Source organism: Megalobrama amblycephala, linkage group LG10, assembly GCF_018812025.1.
Source record: "Megalobrama amblycephala isolate DHTTF-2021 linkage group LG10, ASM1881202v1, whole genome shotgun sequence".
Classification (NCBI taxonomy): Eukaryota; Metazoa; Chordata; class Actinopteri; order Cypriniformes; family Xenocyprididae; genus Megalobrama; species Megalobrama amblycephala.
Window position 1 is genome coordinate 2,373,109 of NC_063053.1, and position 18,783 is coordinate 2,391,891.

Genomic DNA, 18,783 nt, shown 5'->3' on the forward strand with positions numbered 1-18,783 from the left:
ATTTCACCTTTAATTTCACAGTCAGAACATGATGTGATCCCACAGACATCCCAATCCCTCAATTTCCATAATGATTATTAAATCCTCATGAACAGCACGTCTCTGAAGCGTCTCCTCCTGTAGTCATCGTTGAACCTGTTTGAACTGATGTTCATCCCACAGAAGGAGCTCTTCTGAATGGACTTGTGTATGATGGACCCATCGGACTTTGTTTCATCCACACCCTGAAAATAAATGTGCAGCTGCCTGATGGTTCAAAGATGACCAATTCATTAATGACCTAATCTGTTTTACACGCACTGATGCATACCTGACTAATTGGTTTTGCTTGAGGTGTAAAGTTTTAGTCATAGTTTCTATAAACAATCCCTTGAAGTGTATTCTGTGACTCTTCCTGTTACTTAACAAGGCAATGTATGAAACTTTGTTGGGATCTTCATTTGACTGCACAAAATAAAGTGCGACCTAAATTGAGTTTTATCGATATTCGATCAGCAATGAAATCTAATATGTGTGTGTTTGCTCGTGTTGCAGCTGAGTTTCCAGCACAAAGTGGGCGTCCTGTATTGCAAAGCGGGTCAGAGCACAGAGGAGGAGATGTACAATAATGAGAACGCCGGGCCGGCGCTGGACGAGTTCCTGGATCTGCTCGGTCAGAGAGTCCGACTGAAGGGCTTCACCAAGTACCGAGCACAGCTGGACAACAAGAGTATGTGCTAATGCTGACACCACGTACACACAACACAGTGCATATTGTGCTCTTGTATACACTCCTGGGAAAAAAATGGGCCAAGCCCAAAATGTCTAAACACTAAGCCCTTTAATTGACCACCAATTACTGGTCCAAATTGCAAAGACAACCAAGAAGTGTCTTGAGAACAAGTCCATCAGGCTCATGTTTTGGCCTTGGTCAGAGTCCAGTTTTGAATCATATAGGGAATATTTGGCCTCACGTTAAACTCAAATGAACTGAGATGAGTAATTTTCAATTTGAAGCCATTAACACTGAGTGGAACAACACTGACTCTTTTTACTGTAGAAAGTTGTCTGCAAGTTTGGGAAAGCTATTCCGTTCTAACTCACTTTATCTACAGTATTATTGCAATTCTCACAAATGTTTTGACCAGTGATTTGTGATTAAAATGGTTAAAACTATCGAAAGACCATTAAATATTTTGCCTTCTTGTGCTTGGCCCCTTTTTCTGCCCAGGAGTGAGTGTATGTGTGTATAGATCAGTGTTGGGCACGTTACTTTAAAAAAGTAATTAGTTATAGTTACTAGTTACTTCTCACAAATAGTAACGGAGTTAGTAACTGAGTTACATAATTATAAAAGTAACTAATTACCAGGGAAAGTAACTATTGCGTTACTTTAAAAAAAATAAAAAAATAAAAATAAAAATATGCCAAATAAATTGAATGCCCCCAATATTACATATAAGTCTAAGAATAAATTATTCTTGATGCGACTCCTGACTCATGATCCGCTCTTGCTCACGACATGAAATTTCTCTGTACTGTGTTGGTAGCCATTAAAGAAAACGTAGTTTCATATTTATGTTTAAATAGTCCTATGTTATGTTTTAAATCCATTTATTCGATTATGAAAAGTGAACAGCATGAGTAAGATGCATCATAAGATGCGCAAATATATCGGGAGACATGGAGTGGGTCAGACATGATTTTAAACACTTCATTAAGTTTTGTTTTATAGAAAGCCTCTCTTTAAAGTGAATCTCGTTTTGTAAAAATTGTATCTTAATTTTAATCAATGTTTCATCAACCAATTGCTTGGATTTAATATATAACAAGCAAATATAGCAGACAATAAAATCATGACATGGAGGCGCAGGCGCGATCACTGGCGCGTGAACAGGAGCGCGTCTTACAGGCTAAATGAACCGAAACTCAGAGGCTGCTTGCCTCGCAGACATGAGAAATATATCTATAGAATGCTTGAAATATCTACTTTAACGAAAATGAAGTAATTAAACACGAAAAGAAAGAGGCTACTCTGATTATATAGCCTAATCCAAATGAAATGTGCGTTATCTCTCTAGGCGCGTCCATATGAGCAGATGATCAGCAATGAGAATCAGCAATGTCAACTTCATCTTTGCAGCCGACACTGATTCAGAAAACATTACTTTATTAATAAACAATTAAAATGTCTCCTTGCTGTTTTTGTCACACTCATAATCATTACCTTTGCCGGTTCTTTATGGCAATTATGCGTGCCCTTGAGTGCTATATAGCCTACATTATGTAAACGCTCCTTATTATGGTTTATTCTCTCCAGTATTTAAGAAATTAAATTAATATAAATGTGATTAGTCAACTAATAGCTTAAATGGACAACTACTAGTCGACTAGAAAAAAACTCATTTCACATATTTTCGATCAAGCATCAAAAAGGGTATTCTGGTTTGAGCTCGCGCTCAGCTCGCATGCTCATAGACACACACACAGCGCATCATACTTTATTATCAGTTTAAAATTATATTTGTGTATGACTAACCGCAGCACACACCAGAGAAAAAAACTTTGCAGGTCCTATGGCTGAGAGAGAGCTTACTCGGATGAAAACCGCTTCAGTGAGCTCAATTATAGTAACGCGGCATTTTTTTTGTCTGCAACGCTAACGGCGTTGTAACGGGAGAAAAAGTAATTCGTTTGATTACTCGTTACTGAAAAAAGTAACGGCGTTAGTAACGCGCGTTATTTCCATCACTGGTATAGATATATGTTTTGTATTAGATATTTGCATTAACAAGCAGTTAAACAGGTGTAATAAAGTGGCGGTGAGTGTGTGTGTGTGTGTCTATATATATATACTGTATATATATATATTTATTTATTTTGAGAACATGAAATTTTATATCTTATAGCTTTTTCAGTGATGTTGTTGTCAGGGCAGAGTCAGCAGAGAAAAATGTTCAGTCCTGTTTCTCCTCTCTGTGTTCCCTTGTGTCTTAAACACAAGATGTTGTTTGTCCTGTTGTTGACAACTGTCCTCCATTACAGCGGATTCGACTGGCACTCACTCGCTCTACACGACCTACAAGGACTATGAGCTGATGTTCCACGTCTCCACACTTCTGCCCTACACTCCCAACAACAGGCAGCAGGTCCGTGTCCTCCTGAGACCAAACTGAAAGAGATCTACTTTTAACTTGACACTTAGGGATGAAGGAGTTTTGCATTAGGAATTGAAAAAAAATCCATCCATCCATCCATCCATCCAATCATCCCACCCATCCATCTACCCGTCCATCCACCCATACATCCATCCATCCATCCATCCATCCATATATCCATCCATCCATCATCCAATCATCCACCCATATATCCATCCATCCATCCATCATCCAATCATCCACCCATACATCCATCCATTCATCCACCCGTCCATCCACCCATCCATCCATCTGTCCATCCATCCATCCATCCATCATCCAATCATCACCCATATATCCATCCATCCATCCACCCGTCCGTCCATCCATCCATCCATCATCCAATCATCCACCCATATATCCATCCATCCATCCACCCATCCATCCATCATCCATCCATCCATCCACCCGTCCGTCCATCCATCCATCCATCCATCCATCCATCCATCCATCATCCATCCATCCATCCATCCATCCATCCATCCATCCATCATCCAATCATCCACCCATATATCCATCCATCCATCCACCCGTCCATCCATCATCCATCCATCCATCCATCCATCATCCAATCATCCACCCATATGTCCATCCATCCATCCATCCACCCGTCCATCCACCCGTCCATCCATCATCCATCCATCCATCCATCCATCCAATCATCCACCCATATATCCATCCATCCATCCATCCATCCATCCATCCATCCACCCATCCAATCATCCACCCATACATCCATCCGTCCATCCATCCACCCATCCATCCACCCGTCCATCCATCCATCCATCCATCCATCCATCATCCATCCATCCATCCACCCGTCCGTCCATCCGTCCATCCTTCCATCCATCCATCCATCCATCCATCCATCCATCCATCCATCCATCCATCATCCAATCATCCACCCATATATCCATCCATTCATCCACCCGTCCATCCATCCATCCATCCATCCATCCATCCACCTGTCCGTCCGTCCATCCATCCATCCATCCATCCATCCATCCACCCATCCAATCATCCACCCATACATCCATCCATTCATCCACCCGTCCATCCACCTGTCCGTCCGTCCATCCATCCATCCATCCATCATCCAATCATCCACCCATATATCCATTCATCCATCCACCCACCCATCCAATCATCCACCCATACATCCATCCATTCATCCACCCTTCCATCCACCCATCCATCCACCTGTCCGTCCGTCCATCCGTCCATCCATCCATCCATCCACCCACCCACCCATCCAATCATCCATCCATCCATCCATCCATCCATCCATCCATCCATCATCCAATCATCCACCCATATATCCATCCATCCATCCACCTGTCCGTCCATCCATCCGTCCATCCATCCATCCATCCACCCACCCACCCATCCAGTCATCCATCCATCCATCCACCCACCCACCCACCCATCCATCCATCCATCCATCCATCCATCCATCCATCCATCCATCCATCCATCCATCCAGTGTTAAGTTGAAGTAGTGCTTCTGAATATAGTTTAAATCCAACATATCTTATTATTTTTCCCCCTTTTAAACAATGTTTACTGATTTATTTTTTTCCTCTCAGGTTTAAACATCTAATTATTTCTAACCATTCTGAACTGTACAGCATATTAGGATTTTTAGTTTTTTATTATTTTTATTTTATATATTTCAAAATTGTATGCATATGCTTTTTTTATACTTCTTTTTTTCATTTATTTCATTTCATTTTCATTTATACTTCTTTTTAGAGAAGAAAACAAAAATAATATGTCACAAAGCTGGAATTCAGCGTAATTTTGCCACTCCTGCAGACTGCAGATAACTTCACTTTTGGATTTGATTTAAAGTTATAATTGTCAAATTTTAAATATAATGCCATTAAATGTATAGTACTTGATGTGTTTTCCATATCATAATAGATTTATAGTCTATCAAATGCATAAACTTTGGAAGAGCCACTCCAGCCGTGTCACTGTCACTTGCGTCTCTGACAGTCGATTGGCAGGATTAGAGGATTTTCTGTCTTTTTCTTCTCCAACTTCAATTCTATTCGATTGCGCAGGATTAGCGAATAAATCCCTGGCCGTAAGCTTCCAGAAGACTTGGGCACAGTTCAGCCTCTCATCTTCTCATCCGCCCCGTCTCACCCATAATCCTGTTTGTAACCCTTGGCCGCTCGCAGGAAGGCAGGCACACAGTTAATATGACATCCCTATAGAGCGGCTCAGGGTTAATAGAATATATTCAGTTCCTGACTCTGTCGACAAACGCTCTTATCCAACATCTATGAGATATGAAGGCAGACTGTTCTAAAAATTTTTTCCCAGATTCAGATACTTATGCATGATGAGCTTAAGAGATTTTAAATAGTCTTCCACAGCATCTGCAGGCGTCTTCTGTGCCATTTATGGCACCAAAATTACACCAGATGGCACATTGCTGGTGATTATTTGCATTTTTTAAAAAATATTTTAATATGTTTCTTATTGCCGTGAAAATAATTTCCTTCCTAAATTCTTTAAACCTCCTCAGACTGGCTTGATTTAAGAGCCAAACACATTGGAAATCCATCCAGCATTTGGCAAGGGTTAATTTTGAACCCTAATTACTAAAAATGATTTAAAATGTGTTTCTTTTAGTACATATTAGCCAATACAATTTCATATTTCCAAAACCCTCACTTCCTGTTCATGATGGTGTTTGAACTGTCCGTTCACCTCTGTTTGTTCTCTTCTCTCACCAGTTGCTCAGAAAGAGGCACATAGGAAATGACATCGTCACCATCGTGTTTCAGGAGCCCGGTGCCTTGCCCTTCACACCCAAAAACATCCGGTCCCATTTCCAGCATGTGTTCGTCATCGTTAAAGTTCACAATCCGTGCACTGAGAATGTCTGCTACAGGCAAGTGATGAAACATCTGTCTGAGAGTGATGCCTACATCGTAAATTAAGAGAAATGAAGTGATTGAATGTACCATTGATGTCTGTTGCATTGAATGGAGCTTAAGAACCTACATTAAATCCTAAAGGAATCATGTGTCTAAATGATTGGCTTGCTTGTAATTTGTGATCTTCTGTGTAAAAGCAGTGCTAAAGGCAGTTTGACTCATTTCATTATTGCAATTAAAGGGTAAATTCTGTCATTATTGACTCGTCCACATGCCTTTCCAAACCGCTTTCTTCCATCCATGGAACGCAAATGGAGAGATTATAAAGAAGGTTTGAGCTTTTTCTCATATAATGAACCTTCAGAAACCAGTGGCTGTAAAGCCTAAAAAAGTACTTAAAAATGAAGAAGCTTAAAGTACTATTAAAACAGTCAATATTACTCCTGTTATAAGTCTTCTGAAGCCATACTGTAGATTTGCACGAGGAACAAAGCTAATGTTAAGTTATTGTTAACTAGAGCTAAAACTATTAAAAATCATTTCATGGAAGTTGAAATAAAGCTGACATAAATTATAAATATTAGATGAAAAACCTCAAAAACTTAGAAATTTAGAAATGCCATGATCAAAGAAAAATATAAATGTTGCCATGAAAAGCTTGGCACATTGCTGTTGATCATTTGCATTTATAAAATTAACTCTAATTTAATTTTTAATTCTTTAAACCTCTTCAGACTAGATTTATTTAAGAGCCAAACATAATGGAAATCCATCCAGCATTTCAAAACTTGTATTACAAGCAGGGGCCAACTTTTTTACCACACCTTTTAGTTATATATATAAATATAAATATATGTGTGTTATGAGATGGTTCTACACCTTCATTTGAGTCCAGCTGTGTTTGAGTATACTGATTGGACTTGATTAGGAAAGCCACACACCTGTCTATATAAGACCTTACAGCTCACAGTGCATGTCAGAGCAAATGAGAATCATGAGGTCAAAGGAACTGCCTGAAGGGCTCAGAGACAGAATTGTGGCAAGTTATATATATATATATATATATATTAAAAAAATATGATTTCGGCTATATTATGTACTAATATGCTAATATGTACAAAAAAAAATTCCAGGTAGTTAAAAATTAGCACAAATTATATTGTCAATCCTTTTGCCAGGTGCCAAATAAGAGTAAAATAAATAAATTATGAATAATAATAATAATAGTTTTATATATGTACTAATATGCTAATATGTACTAAAAGAAATTCCAGTGAATTAATAATATATAATAATAATAATAATACATTTTATGTTGCTAAAAATACTGCAAAATACATTTTCACAGCCTGTTAAAAATATTTATCACAATTTTTAACAGGCTGTGAAAATATATTTTGCAGTATTTTTAGCAACATAAAATGTATTATTATTATTATATATTATTAATTCACTGGAATTTCTTTTAGTACATATTAGCATATTAGTACATATATAAAACTAATAAAAATGACGAAAGCACAACAAAATTACTAAAGCTTAAATATAATTATTAGATGAAACAAAAAAAATAGAAATTTAGAAATGTTGCAAAAAAAATGTTGCCTTGGCAACTAACTGAAATAAGTTTAAGTTGAAGTTTTATAATAACTAAAACTACAACTGAAAAAAAATAAAGATATATAGAAATGTTAGAAAATAATACAATGACAAAATTACCAAAACGTAACTTAAAATGAAAATGGAATCTAATATAACTGAATATAACAATAATAAATACTATAATAGTATACAATAATATTGAATTAACACTCCTTGACAGCAAACGCTGTTGCTTCTTGTAACTGAACATGCAGCATAAAAGTCTGAAAATGTGAATATGCACTTGTTTTTTCAGTAAATAACAATATATTTCAGTCAGTTCATCACAAAAATCTGTTGTATGACTTCAGAAAATGAAATTTGGCCCACAAGTCATATGGAGTACTTTAATGGTGCATGTCCATGTTCATTGCCGCTTTCATTGTGAAATTTCTTCAAAACGTCTCCTTTGTGTTTCATGGAAGATTGAAATGACAGATTTTTGCAATTTCTTTGAAATGTTATTAGATCTGTGAAGTGCATCTTGAGCAATATGGTGAAATGTGAATTGCTTTAGCGACACCAGACACTCCAATCTCTCTTCGTGACCTTTGCAGTGTTGCAGTATCCAGATCGAAAGATGTGCCTCCGTTCGGCCCTCCCATTCCTAAAGGCGTGACCTTTCCCAAGTCAGCCGTCTTCAGGGACTTCCTGCTGGCTAAGGTGATCAACGGGGAAAACGCGGCGCACAAATCCGAGAAGTTTCGTGCCATGGCGACCCGCACGCGGCAGGAGTATCTCAAGGACCTCGCGGAGAACTTTGTGAGCACGACGACGGTGGACTCTGCGGTGAAATTCAGCTTCATCACGCTGGGAGCCAAGAAGAAGGAGCGCGTGAAACCGCGGAAGGACGCCCATCTCCACAGCGTGGGTGCCGTCACCTGGAGCGTGGTGGCCCGAGATTTCGGGCAGTCGGCAGACGTGGAGTGCCTGCTGGGGATTTCCAACGAGTTCATCGTGCTGATCGAGGAGGAGTCCAAGAATGTGATTTTTAACTGCTCCTGTCGGGATGTGATTGGCTGGTCTTCAGGCATCATGAGCATCAAGATCTTCTATGAGCGTGGAGAGTGCGTGATGTTTTCTGCGCACGACAACTGTGGAGAGGACATTAGAGAGATCGTACAAAGACTTGAGGTAAGAACATTGTTGGGTTTCTTGATTATGATTTCATTGTTTAACTTTAGTTAGTGTGTAATGTTGCTGTTTGATCATAAACAACATCTGCAAAGTTACGACACTCAAAGTTCAATGCAAAGAGAGATATTTTCTTTTACAGAAATCGCTTTTTAAGGACTACAACAAACAGCTGGTAGGGACTACAACGAGCTTCTTCCTGGGTTGGTGACATCACAAACCCTAAAATTTACATAAACCCCGCCCCGAGAACATACAACAAAGGGGGCGGGGCCATGTTGGTCTGCTTTAGAGAAGAGGAAGAGTTGTTGTAGTAGAGTGTTGTTGACATGCCGTCATTTTACGCCGGACTGCTTCACAAACGAGGGTCAATTCAACACAAAAGATGAACATGACGGCACATGCTAGTGGATGAGTTGAATCAACTCCACAGCAACTACATAAATTTATCCACTAACCATTCAGAAACGTCTAAAAGTTGTAACTTCTTCCTGAGTCTCTCCATCAGTGTCGACTCCGGTTTGAACAATGTAAGGCTGAAAACTTTCGTCATTTTGTCTGCGTGAGATTCTCCAGCTTTGTTGTTGTTGAGCTGTTAAAGCTCCGCCCTCTTCTGGAAAGGGGGCGGGGAGCAGCAGCTCATTTGCATTTAAAGGGACACACACACAAAAATAAATGATCTGTGGGGGATTTTGAGCTGAAACTTCAGACACATTCTGGAGACACCAGAAACTTATATTACATCATGTGAAAGAGGCATTATAGGTCCCCTTTAAAGGTCCCGTTCTTCGTGATCCCATGTTTCAAACTTTAGTTAGTGTGTAATGTTGTTGTTAGAGTATAAATAAAATCTGTAAAATTTTAAAGCTCAAAGTTCAATGCCAAGCGAGATATTTTATTTAACAGAAGTCGCCTACATCGAACGGCCAGTTTGGACTACATCCCTCTACTTCCTTCTTTAATGACGTCACTAAAACAGTTTTTTGACTAACCTCCGCCCACAGGAATACACAAGAGTTGCGTTTGTAGAGTGTGTTTGTCGCCATGTCGTCGAAACGCTGTTATTTTCATCCCGCAGTCCAATCACCGGGTCTGATTCCGGCTCAAATTGATAGGGTAAAATTAAAGACATGTTTACAATAACACTGAGCGCGTGCATCTCCACGTTATGGTAAGAGGCGTGACCTTTCCGGGCAAGATGCGCTAAACTGCTGTCGAATCACAACACAGGAACCGCTGGCACAATCAGAACTCGTTACGTATTTCTGAAGGAGGGACTTCATAGAACAAGGAAGTCATCAGCCCGTTTTTATGACAGTGGAAACAGCGGTATACAGATAAGTAAATTATGTGAAAAATACTGTGTTTTTTTACACGCGAAACATGAACACATGTTATATTGCACACTATAAACACAATCAAAGCTTCAAAAAACCACGAAAAAACGGAACCTTTAACTATCTGCTTTAATGCATATTGCCCACCGTGCACTGTGTTTCCCTAGGTATAATTACTTAATTTTATTAGGTATTTAGTTTGCATATATGTTTAGACATTATCAAAGACTGCTTTTTGTCACAGTTTAGATTTTATTTATTTGTTTACCTTTCAAATAGTGTGCAACATAGCTATTTGTGAATGTAAAAGGTCTGCAAAAAATATCAAAGTGCAGATAAATTAAGTTATTGTCTCCTAAAAGAAAGAACTAATTCTGAACTGCTGAAACGAGTCATTAGTAATTCTAGTCTTATTTCCTATGTAGGTTTGTAACACATTTGCATAATGCCAGCCTATGGTTTTCATTGGCTGCTTGCAAACAGTGCCTGCTTTGCCCCGCCCACAAACACTGTAGTTGTAGCTGAGGCCTGGCGATTACTCAGTTATATGGATTTTACTGTTGATGATTTGACATGAGGATTGTGTTACCAAAGGATGAGGACTCATGCTGGAATTGATACTGTAAAACAGAAGCCATTGTTGCTGTTCGTATCAATGTGTGGAAGAGCTGAAATTCAGATATGATAATGGGCTTTTGGTTTCTGACACGTGCTGTAAGCGGTCGACCAATCACAACAGGCCATCTGACCAATCAGAGCAGAGTAGGCTCTCGGAGAGGAGGGGTTTAGAGAGACTGAAGCCTTTATTGAACCATTTCAGTCACTCTGAGAAAAGAAGTGATGCTGCAATGTATAATACTGAAGACTGAAGTGTTTTTTAAACCTGTTATAGGAGACTCCAAATCAAAATAGAGCCTTTAAAATAGCATAATAGGGGCAATTTAATGAATGATCAAACCACTAAAGTGCGGTCACATTTACCGTTGCTTTGATTTCACAAACAAAACGCCATTTCAATTGGAACCAGTGCAGCGAATTTCGCATCGGGTTCAAATTTGATGAACTTTGACATGCAAATGTGCAGTGGAGACCAATAGAAGACTTTCTGATTCCTCAGTGACGTCTTTGTGGGAGGAGATTCGCAACTTTTCAACTGAGTTCAATACTGCAAATATCAGCTGCATGATTGTTTTTATTGTTGCAAAATGTAGAATATATTATCACCCGACTCTAATCTGCTAAATGCAAGTGTAAGACATTAAGATATTACGATATTATGAACATTAACATCATGATTTTAAAGCTGCTTAGAAACAATGTAATGTGAAAAATAAAATCTTAAAGACTCCAAATGTTGGAACAGTAGTGCATGTTTAATTTAATAATTTAAACTAGCAACCAAAACCCCCCTGATGCCCAATTCCTGTTCATTTATTTGATGTGTCTGTGATACCTCCATACAGATGTCTATCTTCTCATCTCAGTCCTTTCGCTTTTACCAAAACATGCTAATTCTTTTCCTCCCTTGGCTGGAGAAGTAAGTCTGCTTCCACTTGTGGTCGTGTTATCTCGGGTAACGGTGTAATTATTTCTTAAATGACTATTCTTTGGGGATGTTCAGGCTTAGTCTTTTATCAGAAAGCAGTCTGTAATTACACATTTCCGTCGTCTTGCTGTACATGCATGTTCATGACTACCTGTGAAGAACTGGGCTTGATGAAATCTGAGCCTTCTGAAGTCATCATAATCTTCTTACAAGATTTCTCAGAGGGATGGAGTAATATCGATGGCCAGAGTGTTTGACCGGTGCGGGTGTAGTGTTACTCTTGGCGGTGGTCCTGATCTATGTTCTTGGCTCTTGTCAATGCCCAAGCCAGTTAAACTCACTCGGGTCTATCAGTATTTGGCTTTCGGATGCCGTGTAGGCTGTAGTAGCTTCTTGGATATCATTTCCCATATATAACCTGATTCAAAGGCTCCCTCAGTCCCTGTGGTCCTTTTCTAGTCGACATTTTGGTGACGTAATGCTGCATAGACTGGTGGGAAGACGCTGCAAGAAGAACGAGACGTGGCGCAGTGGTCAAAGATGTCAGTGTAGAGCATGTTTCAGGTATTTTGAAAACATTTAAAATATTTAAATATTTAGAAATTGTTTATTTTTAAATTGTTAAATAATTTATATATATATATATATATATATATATATATATATATATATATATCAGTTTAGCGTATGTTTTAGGTATTTTAAAAACATATTTCAATAATATTTGTTTAATTTTTAAAAATAATTTGTTAAAAGAAATATAAATATTTATATATGAATTATTATTAGTATTTGTATTATATTTAGTGCTGTAAAATCAACCAATCACGATTTAATCATATTAACAAAAGTTTGCAAATAATATACAGTATATATATATATATATATATATATATATATACACACACACATATATACACTCACACAAACACACACACATATTTTATATTTACAAACTTTTATGTTAGATGTGATTAATCATGATTAATCGATTTGAAAACACTAGTTATATTATATATGTTTTTAGCTAATATATTACATGAAATATAATAATCTTTATATTATTTTACTAATATTTTATAAATAATTTATTAATGCATATATATGCATGCATTTAATAAATTGAAAATACAACAATATATTATATGATATAATATATCAATATATAATGTTATATGATTTAAAAAAAATCATTTATTGAAAACATACATATTTATTTATAAATTGCATATATCAATTATTATTGGTATTATCTAATTAGTCTAGGAAAAATCTAACTTAAGGCTTTTTTATGACTTTCTGTGAAATTTATATAGGATGGATAGTCAGTGGGTCAACATACCATGTGAAGCAGTTTTTGTGCCGGGAATGTGCCAATGGTGCCTTAAAATGCCGTCTAGGTAGACTGCACACTATGTTTTGGAACAGAGCTATTGATTTACTGTGAGGTTTCCTTGTTTATCGTCAGCGAGGACATAGAAAGGCAGAGAAAGCTGTAATATGGTGCTGTGACTGATGAGCTCCGCTGGGTTACCTGGATGGTTTGGGGACAGGGAGATCTCCAGGGATTAAGTGCAAGTGGGATTAGCATCACTCCTGTTTTTGGCCTCGTTTCCTAAAGGCGTTTTGTGTACTCGGGACTGCAAATGCTGTCAGACGCGACGCTCCCAGAACAGATGTTTCTCATTCGGGAGCCGCTCAGAGTCATTATGAAACAAGCCCCGTGTCACCTGTCTGAGCGGTTAGTTGATTTGATGGAGATTAGATATTCCCCGGTTAGTGACACAATGGGATTGCGTTCATGTTAGGACACCAGCATCTTAATTTAGGAGATGCAAACAGCAAAGCAGAGTAGGAATGTCAACTGTCTGAATTTTTCTAAATTTGTTTAATTTACCATTAATTTAGTACCATCACTGTTCATTAAGAATGCATATACAATTTTTTTTTTCTAGAATGCTTGTATTAATATTATGAAGTATTGGAGACATTACTTTTGACATTGAATTTAACTCTGTTTTGCTTTGTAAACATCAGCGTCAGCCTCATTAAATGAAGTCTCTCTCTCTCTCACTGTGTGACTTTAGAGCGTAACCCTCCGTAGCGCCACACGCCTTCAAAGTCAACGCGCCGCAGGTCGGCACACAAGCTGAGGGTGTCCTTGTTTCTTAGAGCAGCCCCCCCCCCCTCCACATGCATCTCATACTGCGACAGACGAGCCAAACGGTCTCACCTCAGGGGCTCGCAGCGCTGCGACTGTGTGTGTGTGTGTGTGTGTCTGTGTGTGTGTGAGGTCTGAGCGTAAGGAGGAAAATGACATCCTGTACCTGTAGAGCATCCAGCACTGCTCCTGGAGGACGAGATAAATTTGCATATGGAATGAGCCAATGAATATCAAGGACGGGATAGGTCTGATCGCTACTTATGCTAATCATGCCCTCTTATTTGACTTCCCGTGTCTGCTTTACTGCAACAAAAACTGTGCCAGTGAGCAGTTAATGCTGTGCTGTGAGCGATTTGAACATTTTGCTTATTTTCACTAGACACTTTTCTGGATGAATGGATAGATAGATAGATAGATAGATAGATAGATAGATAGATAGATAGACAGACAGATGATGGATGGATGGATGGATGGATGGATGGATGGATGGATGGATGGATGGATGGATGGACAGACAGAACAACGGATGGATGGATGGATGGATGGATGGATGGATGGATGGATGGATGGATGGATGATAGAACGATGGATAGATAGATGGACAGTATGAAAGATGATAGACAGATGGATTGATGAACAGAGATAGATAGATAGATGGATGGATGGATGGATGGATGGATGGACAGACAGAACAACGGATGGATGGATGGATGGATGGATGGATGGATGGATGGATGGATGATAGAACGATGGATAGATAGATAGATGGACAGTATGAAGGATGATAGACAGATGGATTGATGAACAGAGATAGATAGATAGATAGATAGATAGATAGATAGATAGATAGATAGATAGATAGATAGATAGATAGATAGGTGGATGGGTGGATGGATGGATGGATGGATGGATGGATGGATGGATGGACGGACGGACAGACAGAACAACGGATTGATGGATGGATGGATGGATGATAGAATGATGGATAGATAGATAGATGGACAGTATGAAAGATGATAGATGGATGGATGAATAGAGATAGATAGATAGATAGATTGATTGATTGATTGATTGATTGATTGATTGATTGATTGATTGATTGATTGATAGACAGATGGATGGATAGATAGATAGATGGACAGTATGACAGATAGATGGACAGTATGATGGATGGATGGATGGAACGATGGATAGATAGACAGACAGACAGACAGACAAATGGATGGATGGACAGACAGAACGACAGATGATGGATGGATGGATGGATGGATGGATGGATAGATGGATGGACAGACAGAGTGATAGAACGATGGTTAGATAGATAGATGGATGGATGGATGGACAGACAGTGATAGAACGATGGTTAGATAGATAGATAGATGAATGGATGGATGGATAGATAGATAGATAGATAGACAGAACGACAGATGATAGACAGATGGATGGACGAATGGATGGACAGACAGAGTGATAGAACGATGGATGAATAGATGGAATGGATAGAACGATAGATAGAACGATAGATAGAACGATAGATAGAACGATAGATAGAACGATAGATAGATAGATAGATAGATAGATAGATAGATAGATAGCAAAAATTTTTTGAAGAACAGTTCATGTCGAATCAACATTGGACCGCATTCACTTTTTCATGGTTTGGCCAAAAATCAGTAAAACAAACTCTCAGAGTGTTTTACCAGGATATGTTTTTCCAGAGGGCTGCTGGGATCTGGAGCGTGTGCACGTCTGTTCTGGACGAGATGCTGTCGCTCGGCCCAGAATCTGTCAGAAGGCACAGGTCTGGCCCCCGGCCCATCTGGGTCTCTACTGTCCCGTTTCACCATCTGTGGTGCACCTCCAAAGTCCTGGCAATGAGACCCGCACGCCTCACATCTGCAGACTTATTCTGAGCAGCTTCATTTAGGCTGGGTGGGACGTTTTCTCACTTTACTTCTGTTTGCATGTAGATTTGGCTGTTCACAGCAGTCCTCCTCATCCTCACACTGTGGCGCAATTGTTTTCTCTTCAGTTTTAAAGAGCTTGACGTGTGAACAAACTTTGAGTTTATATTGCAATAAGACATTTTGTTACTTATATCTATTGGTGCATTATCCTGCTGATACACCTTCAGGTTACAATGATTGAAGCATTAGGTGAAGCTTTTTTTTCAGTGAAGATCGGCCACGAGTCAGAGCATGTAGACGTTAAATCTCCCAACACTATATTGGCAGTGTTTCAGTTTATTGTCCAACACCTGTATAAATTGAGATTGACTGATTATTATAATTTTGGTCTGTATTTTGTTTTCATTGAGCACAAAAATTGATATGGAAAACTTGTGTCCCAGCTAGCAGTGGATGTTCTGACAAGGTTCTCTCAAAGTTATTAACAAACACTCTTCTGGTAACATTGATGGAATGTATATATCTCGCAATTCTGACTTTATATCTCGCGATTCTGACTTTATATCTCGCGATTCTGACTTTATATCTCACAATTCAGACTTTATATCTCGCGATTCTGACTTTATATCTCGCAATTCAGACTTTATATCTCGCGATTCTGACTTTATATCTCGCGATTCTGACTTTATATCTCGCAATTCTGACTTTATATCTCGCGATTCTGACTTTATATCTCGCAATTCAGACTTTATATCTCGCAATTCTGACTTTATATCTCGCAATTCTGACTTTATATCACACAATTCTGACTTTATATCTCGCAATTCTGACTTTATATCTCACAATTCTGACTTTATATCTCGCAATTCAGACTTTATATCTCGCAATTCTGACTTTATATCTCGCAATTCTGACTTTATATCTCGCAATTCTGACTTTATATCTCGCAATTCTGACTTTATATCTCGCAATTCTGACTTTATATCTCGCAATTCTGACTTTATATCTCGTAATTCTGACTTTATATCTCGCAATTCTGACTTTATATCACACAATTCTGACTTTATAACTCGTAATTCTGACTTTATAACTCGCAATTCAGACTTTATATCTCGCAATTCAGACTTTATAACTCGCAATTCAGACTTTATATCTCGCAATTCTGACTTTATAACTCGCAATTCAGACTTTATATCTCGGAATTCTGACTTTATATCTCGCAATTCTGACTTTATATCTCGCAATTCTGACTTTATATCTCGCAGTTCTGACTTTATAACTCGCAATTCTGACTTTATAACTCGCAATTCTGACTTTATATCTCGCAATTCTGACTTTATATCACACAATTCTGACTTTATATCTCGCAATTCTGACTTTATATCTCGCAATTCTGACTTTATATCTCGCAATTCAGACTTTATATCTCGCAATTCTGACTTTATATCTCGCAATTCAGACTTTATATCTCGCAATTCTGACTTTATATCTCGCAATTCTGACTTTATATCTCGCAATTCTGACTTTATATCACACAATTCTGACTTTATATCTCGGAATTCTGACTTTATATCTCGCAATTCTGACTTTATATCTCGCAATTCAGACTTTATATCTCGCAATTCTGACTTTATATCTCGCAATTCTGACTTTATATCCTGCAATTCTGACTTTATATCCTGCAATTCTGACTTTATATCTCGCAATTCAGACTTTATATCTCACAATTCTGACTTTATATCTCGCAATTCTGACTTTATATCTCGCAGTTCTGACTTTATATCTCGCAATTCTGACTTTATAACTCGCAATTCAGACTTTATATCTCACAATTCTGACTTTACAACTCGTAATTCTGACTTTATAACTCGCAATTCAGACTTTATATCACTCAAATCTGATTTTATATCATGCAATTCCAACTTTGTATCATGGCAGAAACTTGCTTCCAAAAAATAGGAAAATGTGATCATGAGCGCTAAAACAAAACCTCAGCTCACTAGCTGTCTGCATGCATCATTCTCTCACATGTTAGTCTAGGAGATCCTCAGTGTTGTGAAGCGGATTACGGGACGAACTGACAGCACTTACTCTACATTTCGCAGCGTCTGTTTCAGCACCTTCTCAGCGTGCAGATCTGTGACCGCTGTGCTTCACGGGGCTTTTACGGCGGTGAATTTAAGAGCTGCTGAAGCCTGTGATGTAATGTGAAGCGCTCGGGCAGACAGATTGCTCTCTTTAAAGAAGTTTAACAGAGAGACAGACACTGTGTGGGAAGACCGGGAAAAGACAGCCGAGAGCTCATCCTCCCTCAGAGGATTACCGCAGCACAGCTTTTAGTTTCTCACAGCTCACTTGATGCTTTTAACTAGTGTCTGAGAGTTTGTTTGTTTGTCTTATAAAATCTCTGATGCTAATTGACCAGCAGTCCTTCTGTGTCCCGCTGATCCGTCTAAAGCACAAGGTTGGGCTGTTTTAAAGTCAACTTCAAATCAAAATTGATACAATTGATACACATTCCTGGCCTTCTATATATATGTATGTATATATGTATATGTGTGTGTGTGTGTGTGTGTGTGTGTGTGTGTGTGTGTGTGTGTGTTATTTATTTATTTATTTATTTATTTGCTATACATTTTATTCATTATATATTTACATAACATTTGATTTTTAAATCATAGCAAATTTATCATGTTTATGTTTTCTGGTCTTCTAAATTGAATAACCTTTTGATTGTAACTATATGTAAATGAAGATGAAGCAGTACTAACATTTTGTGTGCTTTCATTAAAATAACCCATGCAAAATCATTTTTATATGAATGGATATCAGTTAAAAATAAAGTCAGATTTTAGTCACATTTTGGGCTGTTTTTTGATGTGCAATTTTGATGCTTTCAATGAAAACAGACTCAGGCTGTTGTGTTTTCAGGCCTCATCCAGACTAATAGGTCGGTCATTGAATCAGGGGCTTTAAATGCTATAAAA

General features: G+C 38.2%; 1 protein-coding gene across 6 annotated transcripts in view; it reads left to right on the top strand.

The window, feature by feature from the left end:
- The window catches only part of LOC125276457 (signal-induced proliferation-associated 1-like protein 2), a 163,353-nt gene that overhangs the window by 85,875 nt on the left and 58,695 nt on the right, over window positions 1-18,783 (top strand). For all 6 annotated transcript variants that reach the window (XM_048203935.1, XM_048203932.1, XM_048203936.1 and 3 more), the window contains exons 5-8: window positions 535-709; window positions 3,025-3,128; window positions 5,924-6,081; window positions 8,266-8,842. In XM_048203935.1, coding sequence (XP_048059892.1) covers window positions 535-709; window positions 3,025-3,128; window positions 5,924-6,081; window positions 8,266-8,842 — 1,014 coding nt within the window. The remainder of the gene's footprint in view (window positions 1-534; window positions 710-3,024; window positions 3,129-5,923; window positions 6,082-8,265; window positions 8,843-18,783) is intronic.